This window comes from Acanthochromis polyacanthus, chromosome 6 (assembly GCF_021347895.1).
Source record: "Acanthochromis polyacanthus isolate Apoly-LR-REF ecotype Palm Island chromosome 6, KAUST_Apoly_ChrSc, whole genome shotgun sequence".
In the NCBI taxonomy this organism is placed as follows: Eukaryota; Metazoa; Chordata; class Actinopteri; family Pomacentridae; genus Acanthochromis; species Acanthochromis polyacanthus.
The window spans coordinates 43,742,637-43,760,983 of NC_067118.1; the positions used below are offsets into that span (position 1 = coordinate 43,742,637).

An 18,347-nucleotide genomic window follows, 5' to 3' on the forward strand; every position below is an offset into this window, starting at 1 on the left:
CCGGTTCTCTCTCACCCTCGTTGATCAGGTCAGAGTGGCTTCAACAGCAGCTGGAGCCACTCAGGTGATTGGCCACGTAGCCTGGACTGAGCAGCTGACTCCACTTCGTCATCATCTCACCCTGACAGTAAAAAGCCGGTCGTCACATCCACTCTTCGCCGGATTGTTGTTCAAACTACTCACAGTTAGTGACACGCCAGCCAAACCAAGTTGTCTCAGAAATTGGATTCAGAAGATTCGTTGTTGTTTGCATCAAACCGTGAATAACTCTGCCTTTCCTTGTTTCACCAGTCTCAACTGCTCGGAACCCACGCACTACCAGCCTGAATCACCGCCAAGAGGATACCACCGCCAGGACCAAGCCCAAAACCGCCGCTTGACCCACAGCCAAGAGAATACCACAGCCAAGACCAAACCCAGAGCCCCAGCTCAACCCACAGCCACAAGGAAACTACGGTCCGCAGTCGGAACCGCAGCCAAGATAATACCACAGCCAAGACCAGGTCCCGAATCTCAGCCCGATCCATCGCCAATAGAAATCCCATCACAGAACCCCAGTCCAAGACCCAGGCCTAGAGGTCCAGCCTTCCATCCCCAGAATCATCTTTCCTCCCTCACAATAAAACCTATAAATCACCACCACTCCAGCCCAGTTCTTCCACCGTTTCCATCCTCCTCGCTACGGTCCTGACATGTTCACTTTTACTTCAGGGGGATTTCCAATAATGACCTTCAAAATAATATTCTTTCATTATCTTTGGAGCCTTACCAGAAATAACACCAACAGAATGAGCAATAAAGAAACTGAACCCCCATTTAAACCATTAAACTAACCAGAGGAAGAAGAAACTCGGCAGGTTTCTGGTGGTTATATCATAGATCAGGTCGTCTTCCTTCAGTCCAAGCTGTCAGCAGGACTCCAGAATAACTTCTACACTAGAAGCATAGATCCACTTTCTCTTTCTAGCTGAACATCTTCTAATGGAAGGACTCTATAATTTACCAGTGTTCCCTAAACGCCCCACATTACAGACTGTGTTCAGACAGATGTGTAAAATTATTGTGAAAATAGTTAAACCAGGGCGTTGAATTTTTAATTTTGAATTAATTGAATTTCCTTTCGGGGATCAATAAAGTGATTCTGATCTCTTCCATTGTAACATCTGATCTTCCAGATTAAACCCAGTGATGATTTTCTACATGCAGTCTTTGCTATGAGCAGCACATGGAGGTGAGACCACGTTTCATCAGAAGACCACGTTTTAAAGCCTAAATACAGAGGTGTTATTGTGGTCGTATCTGTGTAGTTTTTCTCTGATCTGTATCTAATATTCAGACTGAGAAAACGTTAATGGACCCCCAGGTGTCAGAAAGCTCCAGACTCAGTGATTCTGTCAGGTCCAGGCTCTGATAAATGGTGTATTTTTGGTCATTTTGTAAAGACAACATTCTTTTAAAATGGCTGCTGGGCTTTGGGGCTCAGTGGGATGAAGGATTTTAGGATTAGAAGGTTGTTTCTCTGGTCTCCTCTTCAGCTGGGTCGCCTGTGAGATGTTCGGAAACACCAGATACTGCAGGATATTACCCACTCTAAGATGAGATGTTCTGGAGACAGATGTCAAACTTAAAGCTGAAAATATGATCTGAGTTAGCCAGGTTTCTCTGAGCTGAAGTATCATTAACAATCAACAAACCAGCAGAGAGGATTAAGAGGACGCCCCTACACACCGCTACAAAACAATACAGCAATTTAAAAGCTAATGATGTTTCTCTGACGAGCTTCGTTACTGTGAGTTCCTGTGAATCGTTTTGCACATGAACTCCTGCTAAACATGAGCGTAGGTGTGAATGCATGTGTGGAATTACAGTCATATTGACGTGTTTTTACTCACCATGGTCGTGTGCAAACACCAGCAGAGAAAGCTCCTTCAGCCTCTGAGCGATCTCATCGTACGGCCCACAATGCTCAGCGGCTCCATGGGCGACAAACACCAACGCTCTGGGGAGGAAGAACAACCAGTTAGACCTCTGTAGAACAACCAGTTAGACCTCTGAAGAACAACCAGTTAGACCTCTGTAGAACAACCAGTTAGACCTCTGTAGAACAACCAGTTAGACCTCTGAAGAACAACCAGTTAGACCTCTGAAGAACAACCAGTTAGACCTCTGTAGAACAACCAGTTAGACCTCTGAAGAACAACCAGTTAGACCTTTGTTCTCTCAAACAGAAGCTGTTTCCATATATCTGCATGGGAGTGTTTCCTTGATGAAGCGATAGAGACCTGATCTGACCCCTGAGATCAGGACCACATTTTTAGAGCTGGAAGCCACAGAGATGGAACTAGAACCTGAACACAGATCAGGCTGTTGTGGAGTTTTTCTCTCTGCTTCAGTAAAACTCATCCATGAATCTGAGCCTCAGAGTGATTCTGAGTGATGAAGGAGTTCAGAGGAATGATGATGGAAATGAAAGACGGATGAAGACAGGCAGAGAGACAGACTGTTTTCAGAGATAACAGCTATCGTCCATCTGTCTGTCTGCTGACCACAACACACTCACAGAACAACACACTCAGAGACAACAACACACAACCCTAACCAACCCTTCATTCCTGGGAATCCTCACCTGAACTGACCTAAAGATTGTTTGGTTTTCTGAGAACTGCATTTAAACATTTCTACAGAACAGCAGCGATTTCCAACCAGATGTTTTTAAAAGCTGATTTTAGCTGCATGGAAATAAACACCTGAAGGTTTCTTTAAGGTACAAACCGTTCTGCTGAAGGTAAATTATATAAAATTAAAGCTGCAAGCAGCGATGGACGGGTCCTCGCATCCATGTCGGCGAATCCATGCATGTCCACCAGGTGGCGCTGCGACCGAGAGTGTATGTCGGCCCCGGATGTCTTCAGAATTGGACTCTGATCACACATGTAAAATTTCAGGCAGATCGAAGCATATACAGGTTAGTTATAGAGCATTTCCTTCCATCCACCAGGTGGCACTATGACCATGTCTGTATTTCAGCATCTGGATCTGATCAGGGTAGGACTGTGATCATACGTGTAAAATTTGATGGAAATTGGAGCACATTCAGGACAGTTACACAGCATTTCCTGTTTCATGGCGAATTGTCAAATTCCAGGGGTTGCCATTTCCACGTCCTCAGACTTTTGCGGAGCATTTTGATAACTTTTGATCACCCATGCCTGCTGTACATCCTGGCCAAATTTCAGCTCTCTCACTGTTACCCTGTTTGAGTATATAGCTTTTGAAAATAGTCAAAAATTACCCAAAATCGTAAATACATCTGACACATAATTAACTAGAAAAGCACTCGGAGAGCGCAGACCTCCGCCAGGTCATCTGTCTGTCTGTCTGTCTGTTAACAGCATAACTCAAAAAGTCATGGACGGATTGTATTGAGTTTCAACAGTTTGTGCAGAAAGCATAACATGCATGTACAGTGTGCCCTGACACGCACCATTGTGTGACGGTACTGTACGCGTCGCCGCCGCTTCGTTTCGTCGGTCCCGACTCGCCCGGGTAGCCCGAAGCAGCCGCGGGAGATTCGGCCGTTGCCCTGGATCGTTGCAGCGATGCACGCGGCGCCGCCGCACGCACGTGACTGTACCGTTGCGCGCGCGTGTGACGGTACCGCACGCGTCGCCGCCGCTTCGTTTCGTCGGTCCCGACTCGCCCGGGTAGCCCGAACCTGCCGCGGGGGATTCGGCCGTCGCCCGGGATCGTTGCAGCGACCTCTGTCTGTACAAATGATAGAGATGGCCGCCAGGCCATCTCTCTCAATTGTACAAAGTCCTTCAAAAAAATCCTGGATCCAGACGGTGATCCAGATCACCTCCAAAATCTAATCGATTTTTACTTTTGGCCTTCCTGACATTCTGTAAAAATTTGGTGAAAATCCGTCCACAACCTTTTGAGTTATGCTGTTAACAGACAAACAGACACACAGACACACACACACACACACACAGATGGACAGACAGACAAACAAACTCCGGTGATTACATAACCTCCTGGTGGAGGTAAAAATGGCCGACTTCCTGTTCGATATGGAGCATGGTTGTCAATTACATTTTTGTGTGTCTTGACTAGTTCCAAACTACCAAATTTCATAGCTGTAGGTGACATGTAGCCTAGCCGCGCTAGACCCAGCTCTGAAGACGCAAGGGTCTGGGAACTCTCGACAGGGAGGGAGGTGGGCTAAAAGGTTGTATTTCAAATCACTCTGCCGCAATTGGGTCGGTATACAACCAATCAGCGCAACGAATAGGCTGACGTAGTTCCTAGAGCCCCGGAAATCAGAGGATGCGGGAGTTCGGTGAAGCCTTATTTATACAGTCAGTGGGTGAACCTCAAGTATATTACAGACATGTTAACAAAAAGATTATTCAGAGTTTGTGCTAATGGAGCTCAACGACTGTTGTCGTTTTTGTTGTCGACCCTGGCAGAGAATTAAATTTGTTACCGTGGATTGTCTAGCGCGGCTAGGCTAGTTGTTTCCGGTTGTTTCTGTCAGAATCGTCGCGCCTCTGTCGTCACTTAGTTATGCCCGCCTTCTGATTCTACACTTCATGGTGATTCGTCAGCCAGTTTTAGGAGCATCCAGCCTCGAGGCTTACCGAGGGTAACTAGACCCTTGCATCTTCAGAGCTGGGTCTAGCGCGGCTAGGCTAGGTGACATGTACTGGCCGTAGTAAATGTTTGAAATTTTCCAGGTGGCGCTATGGAGCCATTTTGATACAATCAGGTCAAATTCCAATAAAACTTGAAATGTTTCATCAGTCGTGATGTGTGTATTAATTTTAGTGAGCTACTGAGCATTTCTACAATTTCTACAATTCTACAATTTCATTTGGCAGACGCTTTTGTCCAAAGCGATGTACAACACAAGCAAGAATTCAAACATAATGAAAAACCTGTAGTAAGTGCAAAAAGTGCTTCAAGTGCGATTGGTCAAAGGTTGCAGAAGAATTGCCTGAATAATTTAATTTTCAAGAAATTCACTGCGCCGCCATGGCCACGCCCTTTGATGACAAGTCACCATTTTCTCTGGGAATCATCATGAACGTGTCAAGGCTTCTGTCACCAAATTTGAGGTCAATCTGATCAACTAAGAATACTACGTGAAAGTGTAAAAAATGTGTACTTCCCGATACCACAAGGTCACACTATGACTGTCAATGTACATAACCACATGGATGTTGTCAGGGCGGGACTCTGATCATACATGTAAAATTTCAGGCAGATGGGAGCATGTTCAGAAGAGTTACACACCACTTCCTGTTTCATGGTGAAGGATCAATAGTTTAGATCACTGCCATGGCCACGCCCTTTGACTTTTGCAGAGCATTTTGATAACTTTTAATCAGGGAGGTCTACTGCATATAATGGCCAAATTTGATGTGTCTCGGCCTTAGCTCTGATGAGTTATGAATCTCAAAAAATTTACAAGTAATTCAAGATGGCTGACTTCCTGTAGGGTTTACAGCATGGTCATGATTGACTTTTTTGTGTGTCCGGAAGTGCTGCATATACCCCCCAAATATTGTAGCTGTAGGTGAAATGTCGTGGCGGTTGGCCTAATGACCACTTTTTCAATTTTGCAGGGGGCGCTATGGAGCCATTTTGAGACACACATGCGCAGCTACCCAAAAATCTCAAATTTTTCTCCAGTCCTAATATGCATGCCAACTTTGACGCATTTTGGGGTATGATAAGGCCGCCAAAAATGCAATTTCCCCGTCTATAGAAAAAAGCGGAATAATAATAATAATTAAAGCTGCAAGCAGCGATGGACGGGTCCTCGCATCCTTGCTGGTCGGCGAATCCACACATGTCCACCAGGTGGTGCTGCAACCGAGTGTGTATGTCGACCTGTGGATGTGATGAGGGCTGGCCTCTCTTCACACGTAGAATTTCGCGCAGATTGGAGCATGTTCAGACTAGTTATACAGCATTTCCTAGTCATCCACCAGGTGGTGCTGCGACTGAGACTGTATTTCAAACAGTGGATGGGATGAGGGTTGGACTCTGATTACTCATGTAAAGTTTCAGGCTGATTTGAACATGTACAGGCTAGTTATACAATATTTCCTGTTGATCCAGCAGGTGGCGCTGCAACGGAGAGTGTATATTGGCCCTTGGATGTGATCAGGACTGGACTCTGATGACACATGCAAAGTTTCAGTCAGTTTGGAGTATGTGTAGGCTAGTTATACAGCATTTCCTTCCATCCAGTAGGTGGCACTATGACTATGACTGAATATCGGCATATAGATGTGATCAGGGCAGGACTGTGATCATACATGTAAAGTTTGATGCAGATTGGAGCATGTACGGGACAGTTACACAGTATTTCCTGTGTCATGGCGAATTGTCAATTTCCAGGCGTCGCCATTTCCATGCCGTTAGACTTTTGCAAAACATTCTAATAACTTTTGATCACTCATGTCTTCTGTACATCCTGGCCAAATTTCCATGTGCGACCAAATAATAATAATAATAATAAATAAACCCTAAGTTTTCAATAGGGTCCTAGGCACCGCGGTGCTGAGGACAGTCGGTGCCCTTACACCGCCTGTCCTCAGCACCGTCAGTGCTCAGACCCTAATAATAATTCCTTGCATTTCAATAGGGTCCTAGGCACCGCAGTGCTTTGGACAGGTGCTCGGACCCTAATAAGCTGCACTCAGACTTCATTAGTAACCTAAAGAACACAATATAAACTTGTTTTTGGTAAAGTAACTTTATACTTTTTGTTGTTGGTATTTTTTGCATGCTTGCAGAATTTTCAATTGAAAATAGACAAAAAGATGTTGAATTGTGTTCACTTAAATGTTTGACTACAACTATATGACTGCATTTCAGTTCATCTCTAAACCTAACCAATCAGATCAGAGATTAGGAAGGAATTCAGAGGAGTGAGACAGGGAGAGGAGTGAGACAGAGAGGAGTGAGATGGGGAGAGGAGTGAGACAGGGAGAGGAGTGAGATGAGGAGGAGTGAGACGGGGAGAGGAGTGAGACAGGGAGGAGCGAGATGGGGAGAGGAGTGAGACGGGGAGAGGAGCGAGACAAGGAGGAGTGAGATGGGGAGAGGAGTGAGATGGGGAGAGGAGTGAGACGAGGAGGAGTGAGACAGGGAGGAGCGAGATGGGGAGAGGAGTGAGACAGGGAGAGGAGTGAGACAATGAGAAGTGAGATGGAGAGGAGTGTGACGGAGAGGAGTGAGACAGGGAGAGGAGTGAGACAATGAGGAGTGAGACAGGGAGGAGTGAGACAGAGATGAGTGAGACGGGGAGATGAGTGAGACAATGAGGAGTGAGATGGAGAGGAGTGCGACGGAGAGGAGTGAGATGGGGAGAGGAGTGAGACAGGGAGAGGAGTGACATGGAGAGGAGTGAGACGGAGAGGAGTGAGACGGGGAGAGGAGTGAGAGACGGAGAGGAGTGAGAGATGGGGAGGAGTGAGACAGGGAGAGGAGTGAGAGATGGGGAGGAGTGAGACAGGGGGAGGAGTGAGACGGAGAGGAGTGAGAGATGGGAAGGAGTGAGACAGGGGGTGGAGTGAGACGGAGAGGAGTGATATGGGGAGAGGAGTGAGACAGGGAGATGAGTGAGACAGAGAGGAGTGAAACAGAGGAGTGAGATGGGGAGAGGAGTGAGACGGGGAGAGGAGTGAGACGGGGAGAGGAGTGACATGGGGAGATGAGTGAGACGAGAGGAGTGAGACAGGGAGAGGATTGAGATGGGGAGAGGAGGGGGAGAATAGAAGGATGTGCTTCATTAGCAGATTTCCCTCCTCTTTTTAGATCCATGGCTCTGGGCTTCACTTTGCTCTCTGAACCAGCGTCTGAATGAGTGCCTTTGTGGCTCAGATGTTCTGAAACTCCCAGTAAGAGGGGCAGCAGGGGATTACTGGGTAAACTGGGTTCACTGGAAGCACAACTACATAGAACACAATGTTCATTTCTAACTGGCTGCCTTTCTTTCTCTCTGCTGTGTAATCTCCTTTTTTTTGCTTCTTCTGTGTGTGTCTGAGTTGTCAGACAGCAGAAATAAATCGACGTGTCTGCTGACAGCTAGCAGGAGGAGACCACATTCTGTAAAGCTTGAAGGATTTAATTACCCACAAATTGAGTCTGAACAGATGTCTGCATTCGCTCAGCGACAGCATCTGCAGAGAAGTGACGAGATTCGGCTCAAAGACAACTCAGGATTTCCACTCAGGTAGAAGTGGTCTGGTCAGACTCAAGAGGCATCAGCTGGAACAAGAGTTTCCTCAACAGGCCGAGACTTTCTGACATTTACCTCCTCTACCTGAGCAGACAGCAGCACCACGCCATTAAGACTTCACTACAGGAGAACGACATTCTGACGTCACATTTCTACTCACTGTGGGTTCATTTTTCACTTTAATATAAAATCCTGCAGCTCAATGGAAACAGAACAACTAGTACTAGAAGTAAAGAGAGATAAAAACATCTTCTGTGCAGTAAGATGAAGTTATAATGTAAAAATAATTAATATAATGGAATAAACATGTGTAACACAGATATTGCCATTACAAGAAAAAAAATGAGGACTCTACATACTACAGATATCTCACCGCTTAAATTTTAGTAAAATCTGTCTAGTTCAGCATAAAAGTCCCTGAATTTTTATCATATATTATATATATGATATAATTTTAGCATATAAACTGGTGGCCATAGCTGAACCACTGTTGGCTTCACAGTTTTTACTTTTTTACAGAATCTGGTTACTGCAAATGGTTTATTTTTGGCAAATTTTTAACTAAGATAAATAGAATAAAGTGAAATGTGACAATTCTAAGCTGAAATCTGGTGGTGGTTTCTGGAGGAACAATGAGCAGCTGAAGGTCAAAGTTGGAAATCTGATGACTGTTCCAGTTTTTTCAAATGAATGGTTTGATTTTAGCAGTTTAAATAAAAAGTTTGTTTTGGGGGTAAAACTCCCACCATGCAGATAAGAATCAATTTTAAAAGGGAAACGTCAGGTTATAAGGTGGTGTCCTAATTCATCAATCGGTTTGTTTGTGGCAATTTAAAGAATTTTACACATAAAATAAAATGATTTTGATCAAATGTCATGATTTTAAGTTTAGATTTGTAATGTAACGCTGAGTAGTTTAACAACAGCTGAAGAGCTGAGAATCCAACAGTGGTTCTTATTTTGAGTTTCTGGCTCTAAAAGTTCAGCAGCTTTTTAAAACTATGAAGTCTTTCAATCTCAGTAGCAGGTTTTAGGGTTAAATTTTACACCAAAGTTCACTTCTGGGTGCAGTTTAGGGTAAAATTATTAGAAATGTTTGATGATTAATGGAGGAAAAATGGCCGCTTTGCCATTTCTAAACATGATGTCTTAATTAATCAATTACAAAAAACAGCTGATTCATTTTCTGTTTTGCAACTGATAAAGTTAATTTCCTCTCAGGTCTGCAGATGCTGTATTCTGCTGAAGATAAAACTTATTTAATCTCTGCAGCGTCAGCCTGGCTGCACGTTGGCTTCAGCCGAAGAAAGATTCAGAGATGAATGTTTTTTAACTGGGATCAGCTGATGAACACTAAATCTGATCATATAACTGATGCTAACTATAAAATGGTAATTATTATTATTATTATGCTAACTGTCTGTTGCTCTGTAGGATAAACCTCTGTTCAGAGATGTGCTGATTGTTTTACCTGAAGCTGAAATACTTCAGAAACTAGAGGCTTTTCTCTTTTTTCTGCCTCATTATCGCTCTTTGCTCCTCGTTTCCACTCATGGGAACTACAGACCTACTTGTCTCTCACACGTTTCTGCTGCTGGAACAACACGACTATAACCAGCCTTATTAAAACACTCTGAGAGTTTATTCCTCCCACCGGCTCCACTCACAGCTACTCCAAACAATCACAGCACTAAACAAAGCCACAGTACTAATCCTCTTAAAGCAGCGCTGACTGGAAGCCGTTCAGAAACCTCCAGGTTCTCCACCTTCAGCTATTTACATGGATCCACTTTAGCACCTCATATGAAATTCAGTTACTTTTTCATTACCGTTTACTCCCTTATTTGGCCTGTCCTTTATCACCGTAATGAAAGCAAACAGTCGCTGTGTTCCACTAAAGACATCCAGACATGTTAGTGTGGGAAAAGCAAAGTTTAAACAATGACGGCTCCTTCCAGGTCTACAGCCTAAATTCATATTTGAACAGAAAAACAACCGAGACACTTTAAGCTTTCCATGAGTCATGGTTTCACATTTTTCCCTGACACGTTATCAGACATTTAAAGCTGCTGACTGCCCTGCAGAGATTGCCCCCGGGGTAAATGAAGAGGTTAGATTAGCTTTACTGGTGTGGTTTGATATAAATATAAAGTTAAATTAGTCCAGACTGAGCTAAAAGAGACAGAACGACCGAACACCGGTACGCTGATGTGATTGATGGACTGTGCACAGCTTCAGTAAGTGTGTGTGTGTGTGTGTGTGTGTGTGTGTGTGTGTGTGTGTGTGTGTGTGTGTGTGGGTGGTACATTGTGGGGACAACTGTAGGAAATCCAAAAACTATGTCACTTGTGGGGACCTCATTTTGGTCCCCACAAGTTTAAACAGTGTTTTCTTGGCCATGTTGTTGTTACTGAAAAAGTGAAAGCGCAAACACATTTCTTTAGGGTTAGACATTGTTTTGGTCTGGGTTAAGGTTAGGGTTAGGGTAAGGGTTTGGTTAAGGTTAGGGTAAGGGTTAGGGGTTAGATATGAATGGGAGTCAATGGTAAGTCCCCACAAAGATAGAAAAACATAGTGCGTGCGTGTGTGTGTGTGTGTGTGTGTGTGTGTGTGTGTGTGTGTGTGTGTGTGTGTGTGTGTGTGTGTGTGTGTGGGTGTGTGTGTGGGTGTGTGTGTGTGTGTGTGTGTCCATATCGGACCTGGTATATTTCCCTTCAGTGAGGCTGTTGTGCAGGTTATTGTTGTTTCCTTCTGTTGTAGAGAATCAGCTAAATACTGCTTCTGAAGGGCATTTAGCTCAATGCAGCTTTCTGTAGAAGGTCCATTTTTACATGAATCATTTCAAACCTTTAAGTTAAACACAGATATTAGCCGCCTACAACAGACATATAGTTAACTGCCTCAAGGATCTCCTTCTAAAGATGTTTACCAGCTGAACTAAGATGCCAAATATCAGCACAGCTCATCTGTTCATGCTAAGTCTCCTTACACGTGTAAATCTGACTTTCTACAGACAATGAGTATTCCTAACTGTGGGACAACAATTAATAAACCTGTAGCTTTGATAACAAGGATGTAAATCCTGAACTATTTCCGATAATCAGCAGCCATATTGATCATTAATGTAGCATTAGAACACAGGAGTGATGGTTGCTGGAAATGTTCCTCTGTACCCCTATGGAGATATTCCATTAAAAACCAGCTGTTTACAGCTACAACAGTCATTTACCACATTAACTATGTCTGCACTGGATTTATCATTCATTTAATGTGATCTTCATGGGGAAAAAAACTGCTTTTCTTTCAACAATAAGGACATTTCTAAGTGATACCAGACTGTTGAACAGTAGTGTGTGTTTGCATGTTCATATCTTGGACAACAAATACACAACAATAAGCCACCAACACAGCCTAACTACACTACAGAACACTATCCGTGTACACCTCAGTACACACTGAACACGCTTGTTCAGGCTGACAAAAACAGACCATTAGCCTCCATCAGCATATCACACCTCCACCTGGAACACGTCAGAATGTGGATCATGGATTAAACAAAAAGCTTTACTAACTGGTTGTACTGGGGTGAAGGAGTGTTTTCAATGTGGATGCTGGATAGTCAGTCACTGAGCTAATGAATAAAAAACTGTTTGCTTCCATCCTGTACATTTCCCTTCATGCAGATAAAACACATCCATCTGAGCTCTGGGAGAGTTTTACTACGATAAAATCTCAGTGGAGTTAAAAATTCACAGTCCACAGAGTAATAATTAATCTCTGCTGCTGGTCCCCTGGCCTCTATAAGGTCACAGCCAGCACTCTATCCAGACTGCTAACCCTGTTCTACAGTAACCAGGAATAATCCAGCGGTACGACACACAAACACTGCAATGTCACTCGTCAAAGCGTTTCAGTTGTTTTAAAATGCTGTCAGAGTCTGGATGTGAATTCAGCTGCCAGGAGGATTCGATGCATCAGAACAAACAGACATGACAGAAGAACAACGAGACAGGTGGAAAATGAGACGGTGTTAGAGCCAGAGAGACAAAGCGATATGGAAAAAGACGCCAGAGAGGGCTGGGTAGAAAGAAAATCACAAGAAGGACATAGAGAAAGACAGATATGTGTGATGGGAGGGATGAAGGCAGCCAGTTCATACCAGAGAAACAACAAGGAAAACCAGAAACACGCTATTTAAAACATCCTCAGCAAAGTTCACCTGAAATAAAGAATTTGTTTCCCTGTTGAAGAGTGCAGAGCTCAAAGGCATCACATCTGTGGATTAACCACCAGAAAATAGTAATAATTAGTGGTTGTTTTCAGCAGTAATCACACAGTAATCTGCAGTCGTTGTTGTGAAAGGTTTAAACTAAATGTCGCTGTGGATCTCCAGCTGCTTAAAGCAGACGGAGGTGTTCAGGAATAAAACAGGAACTCATATCTCCTTAAAAACAGCCCTGTCTCCTGGAAAATCAGACAGAATTCTGAACTGTAGGAAGAGGAAGTGTAGATAAGGTGGGGGCGTGGCCTGTTAGAGCCTCTCTGGGACCTTGCAGCCATCTCAGGTGAGTCTGTGGTGTCAGGTAGTGGCTGTGTCTTTGTCTTTTCCTTTTTAGATAGCATTAGCAGTTAGTGATTGGTCCTTACATCCTAGATGAAGTCTGCTTGTATAGTCTCTGTCTGTGGTGAAGTAGTGAAGGATTTTAGCAATTAGCGGTTAGCATTAGCATGTAGCACTAGCAAGTTTGGCTGGCTTGTATAGTTTCTTTGTCAGTGGTCAGTTTGCTTTGGACATGGTCGTAGTCTAGCAGTTAGCATTAGCATTTAGAGGGGCTTGGAGAGTTTATAAGTATGGGTTCTTTGTCACTTTTTAGCAGTTGGCACTCAGTATTCAGCATCTAGCTCTAGCAAACTGATAGCATCTGGTCCCTACCTGGAGCATCTCCTAAACCGGCCTGGGTCAGCTGAACGGTGCTGGTTGAATTGTGTAGGAGAAGTGTGAACTGGCACTAAGGGGGTGAATCTGGGATGCCAGAGTTCATCTTAGCCTCCTGGAGGTGTTGTGGGACTAAATAGGAGAAACAGCGTTGAAGGGAGGTTTCCACCTGATGACCCCCAGAGATGTTAGAATCACTGCTCTCTGGTGGTATAGTGATGGATCAGGGGTCCTAGGGCCTTCATGGAGTGGCATCCTCTTTGTTTGGAGCATGAGTGTCTTGTGTTTAAACTAATGTGCATTGAAAGAAGTGTTTTTGTCCTGGATTACGTTTGTTTAGGGTTGGGGTTTGGGGTTAGAGATTAGAGATTAAGGATTAGAGGTTAGGGTTGGGGTTGTGTTGTACTGAGCTTTCATTTCAGCTGGTGCGTTTCAGTAAAACCTAAACTCAGTCACTGTTTACATCCTTTTGCTTCTCTCCTGCTCTCTGTGCTCACAGATACTGCAGTTTATTTCAGCTCAAACCCCCTAAATCTGTTCCCACATCGTGTTCTGTTTTTGTTGTCAGATATATTGAAATGAAGTGGAAATAGCGACTGAAACACAAAAAAAATCACAACAAATATGCCGTGACTGAAGATATTTCCATCCACAATTATCGCTCAGACAGAAACTTAATAGCATAGTAAGTCTTAGTAAATTATGTCAGTCTTCTTCCTGAAGGGGGCGTGGCCAGCAGCAGCTTAGCGCCGTTTAAAGCTACAGACACTGAAACAGTCCATTTAGAAAACCAGCGCTTATACAGCAAAGAGAATGTAGTTTAGCTGTATCAGAACATCGTGTTTATGAGACAGGGCTGATGCTACAAATGACACTAACTGAGAATCCAAACTCAATCTAGAGACACTGACAACACCACAGCACATGGATTACAGGAGCTATTTATGTCTTCCTCACTCTCTTTCTCATTTAAAAACCATCTGATGCATGACACAAAGTACCTCTAAAGTCACCTGGACGTTCTGATGCATCACGCAAAGTGCTTCCAAAATCACCATTAGAGCTGGTATTTAATGCATCTGTATATGAGCAGAAATCCTCAAATAAATGTATGTAAATCCTATTAATTCCATATAATAATGTGACAGTGATTTGGATAATCCATGTTTCAGCGTATCTTCATATGAAAGCTGCTGGTGATGCAGGAATCATCACTTTCTGCCTCTTTTCATATTAATTTAGGAGCAGTGATCACAGCTGGCACCTGGAATCACCTACTCAGAGGGTTTTTATGGAACTATGAGTGATCCTCATGTTTAATACAGTGAATAACTCAGTGGTAATATGCAGGGATCATTACAGGCCCTTTGTCTTTTTAATATCCTCCATGGACACAGGGAAATTAAATCGTCCCACACGAAAAACACAAACATGAAAGGAACCATCAGAGGAAGGCTGATGATAGCGTGACCCAATTACATAAACTGTGGCTGAAAGGTTCACGTTTAGTTCTTCACCTGGACATACAGGGAAAGAGCTAAACATATATATGTGTGTGTGTGTGTATATATATCTGTAGAATGTGAACAATACCATCTCTATGTGAGTTCAAAACCCAGTCAGATGTCTGTTGGAAGATCTGTCAATCATTGCTGACATCCCAGCATGCCGTTCAACCTTTCCCCTACTTCCTGCCTCCAGTGAAAGGACCTTTCAGGAGATTTAACCTTTAACCTGGTCCTCATCGCATAACAAACATCTAGATGAAAATGAAGAAATGTCTGCATAGTTTATAGAGTTTTAGTGCTGTGCTGCTTTTTGACACGATGATGAACATAAAAGGAGTTTGCCCTGAACCTAAGAAAACAGAAACATCCAGTAAAACTTCAGAGTTTGATTTCATGTGACAGTCAATGCTGTACGTCTACATTTAGAACATCTGAAACACAGCAGAAGCTACAGCTGTTCAGATTGTAGATAAAACATGAGAGCAGGAAATGGAGCTTCTCAAAATGGGGCAGAACAACAAAGATCAACACCGGGGGGTTATTCTGATGTTCTGTATGTCCAGTCAGCCTTCTGTCCTAATTTAAAGTCAGACCGTCACCTCAGAATATTTCACCTGATCCTAAACAACAAACATGTGACTGAAGCAGTTTTAAAGGTCCTTTTTTTTAGCCCCTTTTCAGCAAATTAATGAAAGCCTCACATGTCCCTGGAATGCAACTTTTACTTTTTAAGCTCCAAATACTGAATAAATGTTTTATTTTACTAAGACTGTTTAACCCTGGTGTCGCCCCGTTATAAATGGACGGTTTTTAATGTCTGTAGCTTTAAATGCAGTGGATGTGCTGTTGGCAACACCCCCTTCAGGAAGAAGACTCTCTCTGCGTCTTTGATCGGCTTAGATGTGAATCGGTGAACACAGACCAGGACCTCCTTTTGCTGCTAACTTTCAATCTGAGAAATAATTTTGTACAGTGATAAAGCTAAATCCTGAACCCAGCCGCTGCTTCTACCGTCTGAGTTTCATATAAAATCTGTATTTCAGGGCTGCAGCTCCACTCTGACTGCTGCTTAACATGTAGTCTTAATGAGCTGCATCTCAGTCCATATTTAATATTCCTTCCATTGTCTGACAACAACAACAACAAACCCCTAAAGGAGAACAGGCTGATGAAAATGTGAGCACAGAGAGAAGCTAACAAAATACCGAGTTCAGGTTTCACTGAAAACACAGAAACCATCCAGTCCTTGAGTAAAGGAATCAGTCTGACAGTTTCCACTCTTTCTGAATGTTTTTGGAATGTTTCCCGTGTATACAGACCTCTAAGTCTAACAGTAATGTTAGCAATATTAGCCAAACAACATTTTTCTGCCATCAGAAATAGAAATAAAAGTAATCCACTGGACCTTCAGTTCCTCAGACGCTGGCAGTGCATGAACACTCTTGTGTTCACTCTTGAGGCTAATAGTGAATTTTTGCCTGTGGCTGAGACATTTTCAAATCTTCAGAATCAGCTTTAGAGAATAAATAAATGTGGTAGACTGAGAGGCAGCTGCTGATTCTGGAAGGAACAGGACTATAGAAAGTCTGATGTGGATGATGATGGTTCTTAAGGTGGATCGTAGTAGTTTAGTGAGATTCATGTTGGTTATCTATTTGTTGGGAGGTCCTGAGGTGGATTCAATATTCTATACAGTGAAAATGTATTAGTTTTTTATTATGATGAGTGCTTCTTCATCACTTAGACTCTGCTGTTTACCTGGTCAACAAGTATCTGAGGAATGTTCTCATTCAGGTCAAATCAGACACAATCATGCTACAAAGTTGTCATCATGGCGTGTTTGAAGCTTTTGTTTCTCCACCAGCTATAAATCCACAATTTCCCAAATGTACGGCTAAACGACAGATTTCTGCTAAAATCACACAAAGACGAGAAGAAGCTCCTGCTATAATCGATCCTCATTTGTATTCCCTCTCTGAAGGTCCTTCCTTCTGGGTTCTAATCTGCTTCATCAGACCACGCTGCTGGTTAAACTGAGGTCAAACTGAACAGACTTCTTCCTCCATTAGCTCAGTTAATCTGTGAATCATTGAATCTTGGCGTCATGGCTGCAGTACACCAGTATCCTTACTGGTTTTAGTGGTTCTACTGAAGGTGGTGTGATGTTAGACCAAGGGAAAACATTTAGGAAGACTTCATTTACAACTAAGTTAATAATCAATAAATTGCTTGTATTTCTTGAGATGGAGATGGAGAGATGGAGCTAAACACTAACTCCAACCTCTGATGGATGCAGACAGGTCAGGCTGGAAAGCTACAGCTTCTTCTAACGTACACAATAACAACGATAGAGTTCTGGCTTTGATACGCAGTGCTTTCCTATTTCCTTATAATGTAACAACTAATTGCAGTGAAACTTCTAAACTCAAGGTTGTTTGTGGGAGAAAACCATAATAATCCTCCCTAAAGGACACCTGCATCCTCCCTATGAGATACCACTAATGGCTACATCACATCTCAGCTAACAGGAAAAAGACTAACTGGTAGAAAGCAGGAAGAGGTTTGCTGGAGGTTCTTCTACAGGGTGCAGCTTCTAGGGATTGAATGGATCATGTACCAGAGATATGCACATATCTGACCACCAATTAATGGGAGAACTAAGTCTAAACCACAGTTTATCCCCACATTTAGCCAGTCACATTTCAGTATTTGAATTATATGTTTGTGTTTCATAACCAATTACATTTCACTATACAGTATAAAACGTTCTGTTCATATCAGACTTTATCCTTTTCTGGGAGGTTGTTCCAAACAGAGAAGGTATTTGTACAAGATTCTTTTGAGACTCTGATATTTACAAAATAAACAGCTTCATTGGAGAGAAGCTTCAGCTTCATTATTTATTTATTGATCCCCTTCAATAAACAAATAAAAATAAGTAGTTTGTCTTCTATCTCTAAAAACAAACATGCTCAACAATAGATAAAACAATTAAAGCACTCAGAGAGCTCAGTCCTCCTCTTAGGCTGCTCAGTCATTGGATCATTCCAAAGGCTGAAATCTTGAAACAATTTATGGCAGAAATCATCACAGAATGTGTCCATTTAAAATAGATGTACCCACAAACAGGCGTGTGTTCTGCATGTGTATGTTATGTACGGATACCAGATCATGTAAATATGCAGCGGGCAACTCAGAAACCCCCCCACAGTTTAATCAGCTGTTCCTTGGATCATTTCTGATGGATAAGTCCTGATAAGTCCTCAGAGGTGGATTTGTAGCAGGATCACAATCAGCTGATGTAGTGTTCACTGGTTGTCATGGTTACAGTGACGCCGTGCTGCTATCTGACAATGATACAGAAATCTTTAACTAATCCATGGATCCAGACTAAAAGCTGCATCACTGACAGGATCTGATCACTTGGTCCTTGAGTCATTTCTGACCTTCCCTGAAATTTCATTCAAATCTGTTGGTCTGTTTTAGAGGAATGTTGGTAACAGACAGACAGACAGATGTATGTCAGTCATCACATAACTGCTGTTTCTTGGTGCAGTAAAAATACCTAAAAATGTCCAATAGTTAGCTCCAGTCCTGTCTTGGTTTGTTTTGAGTTCTCCCAAATGAACCATCTTCCTGCCAGTAG

At 42.9% G+C, this 18,347-nt stretch overlaps 1 protein-coding gene and 1 long non-coding RNA gene across 2 annotated transcripts in view; one reads left to right on the forward strand and one right to left on the reverse strand.

Moving 5' to 3' along the window:
• The window catches only part of mgll (monoglyceride lipase), a 65,200-nt gene that overhangs the window by 43,226 nt on the left and 3,627 nt on the right, over positions 1-18,347 (reverse strand). The window contains exon 2 of the mRNA XM_022203325.2: positions 1,893-1,999. Within this exon, the coding sequence (XP_022059017.1) occupies positions 1,893-1,999 (107 nt within the window). The remainder of the gene's footprint in view (positions 1-1,892; positions 2,000-18,347) is intronic.
• On the forward strand, positions 60-637 carry LOC127534308 (uncharacterized). The gene is made up of 2 exons (XR_007942362.1): positions 60-184; positions 292-637. It is a non-coding gene; the product is annotated as an uncharacterized LOC127534308 (long non-coding RNA).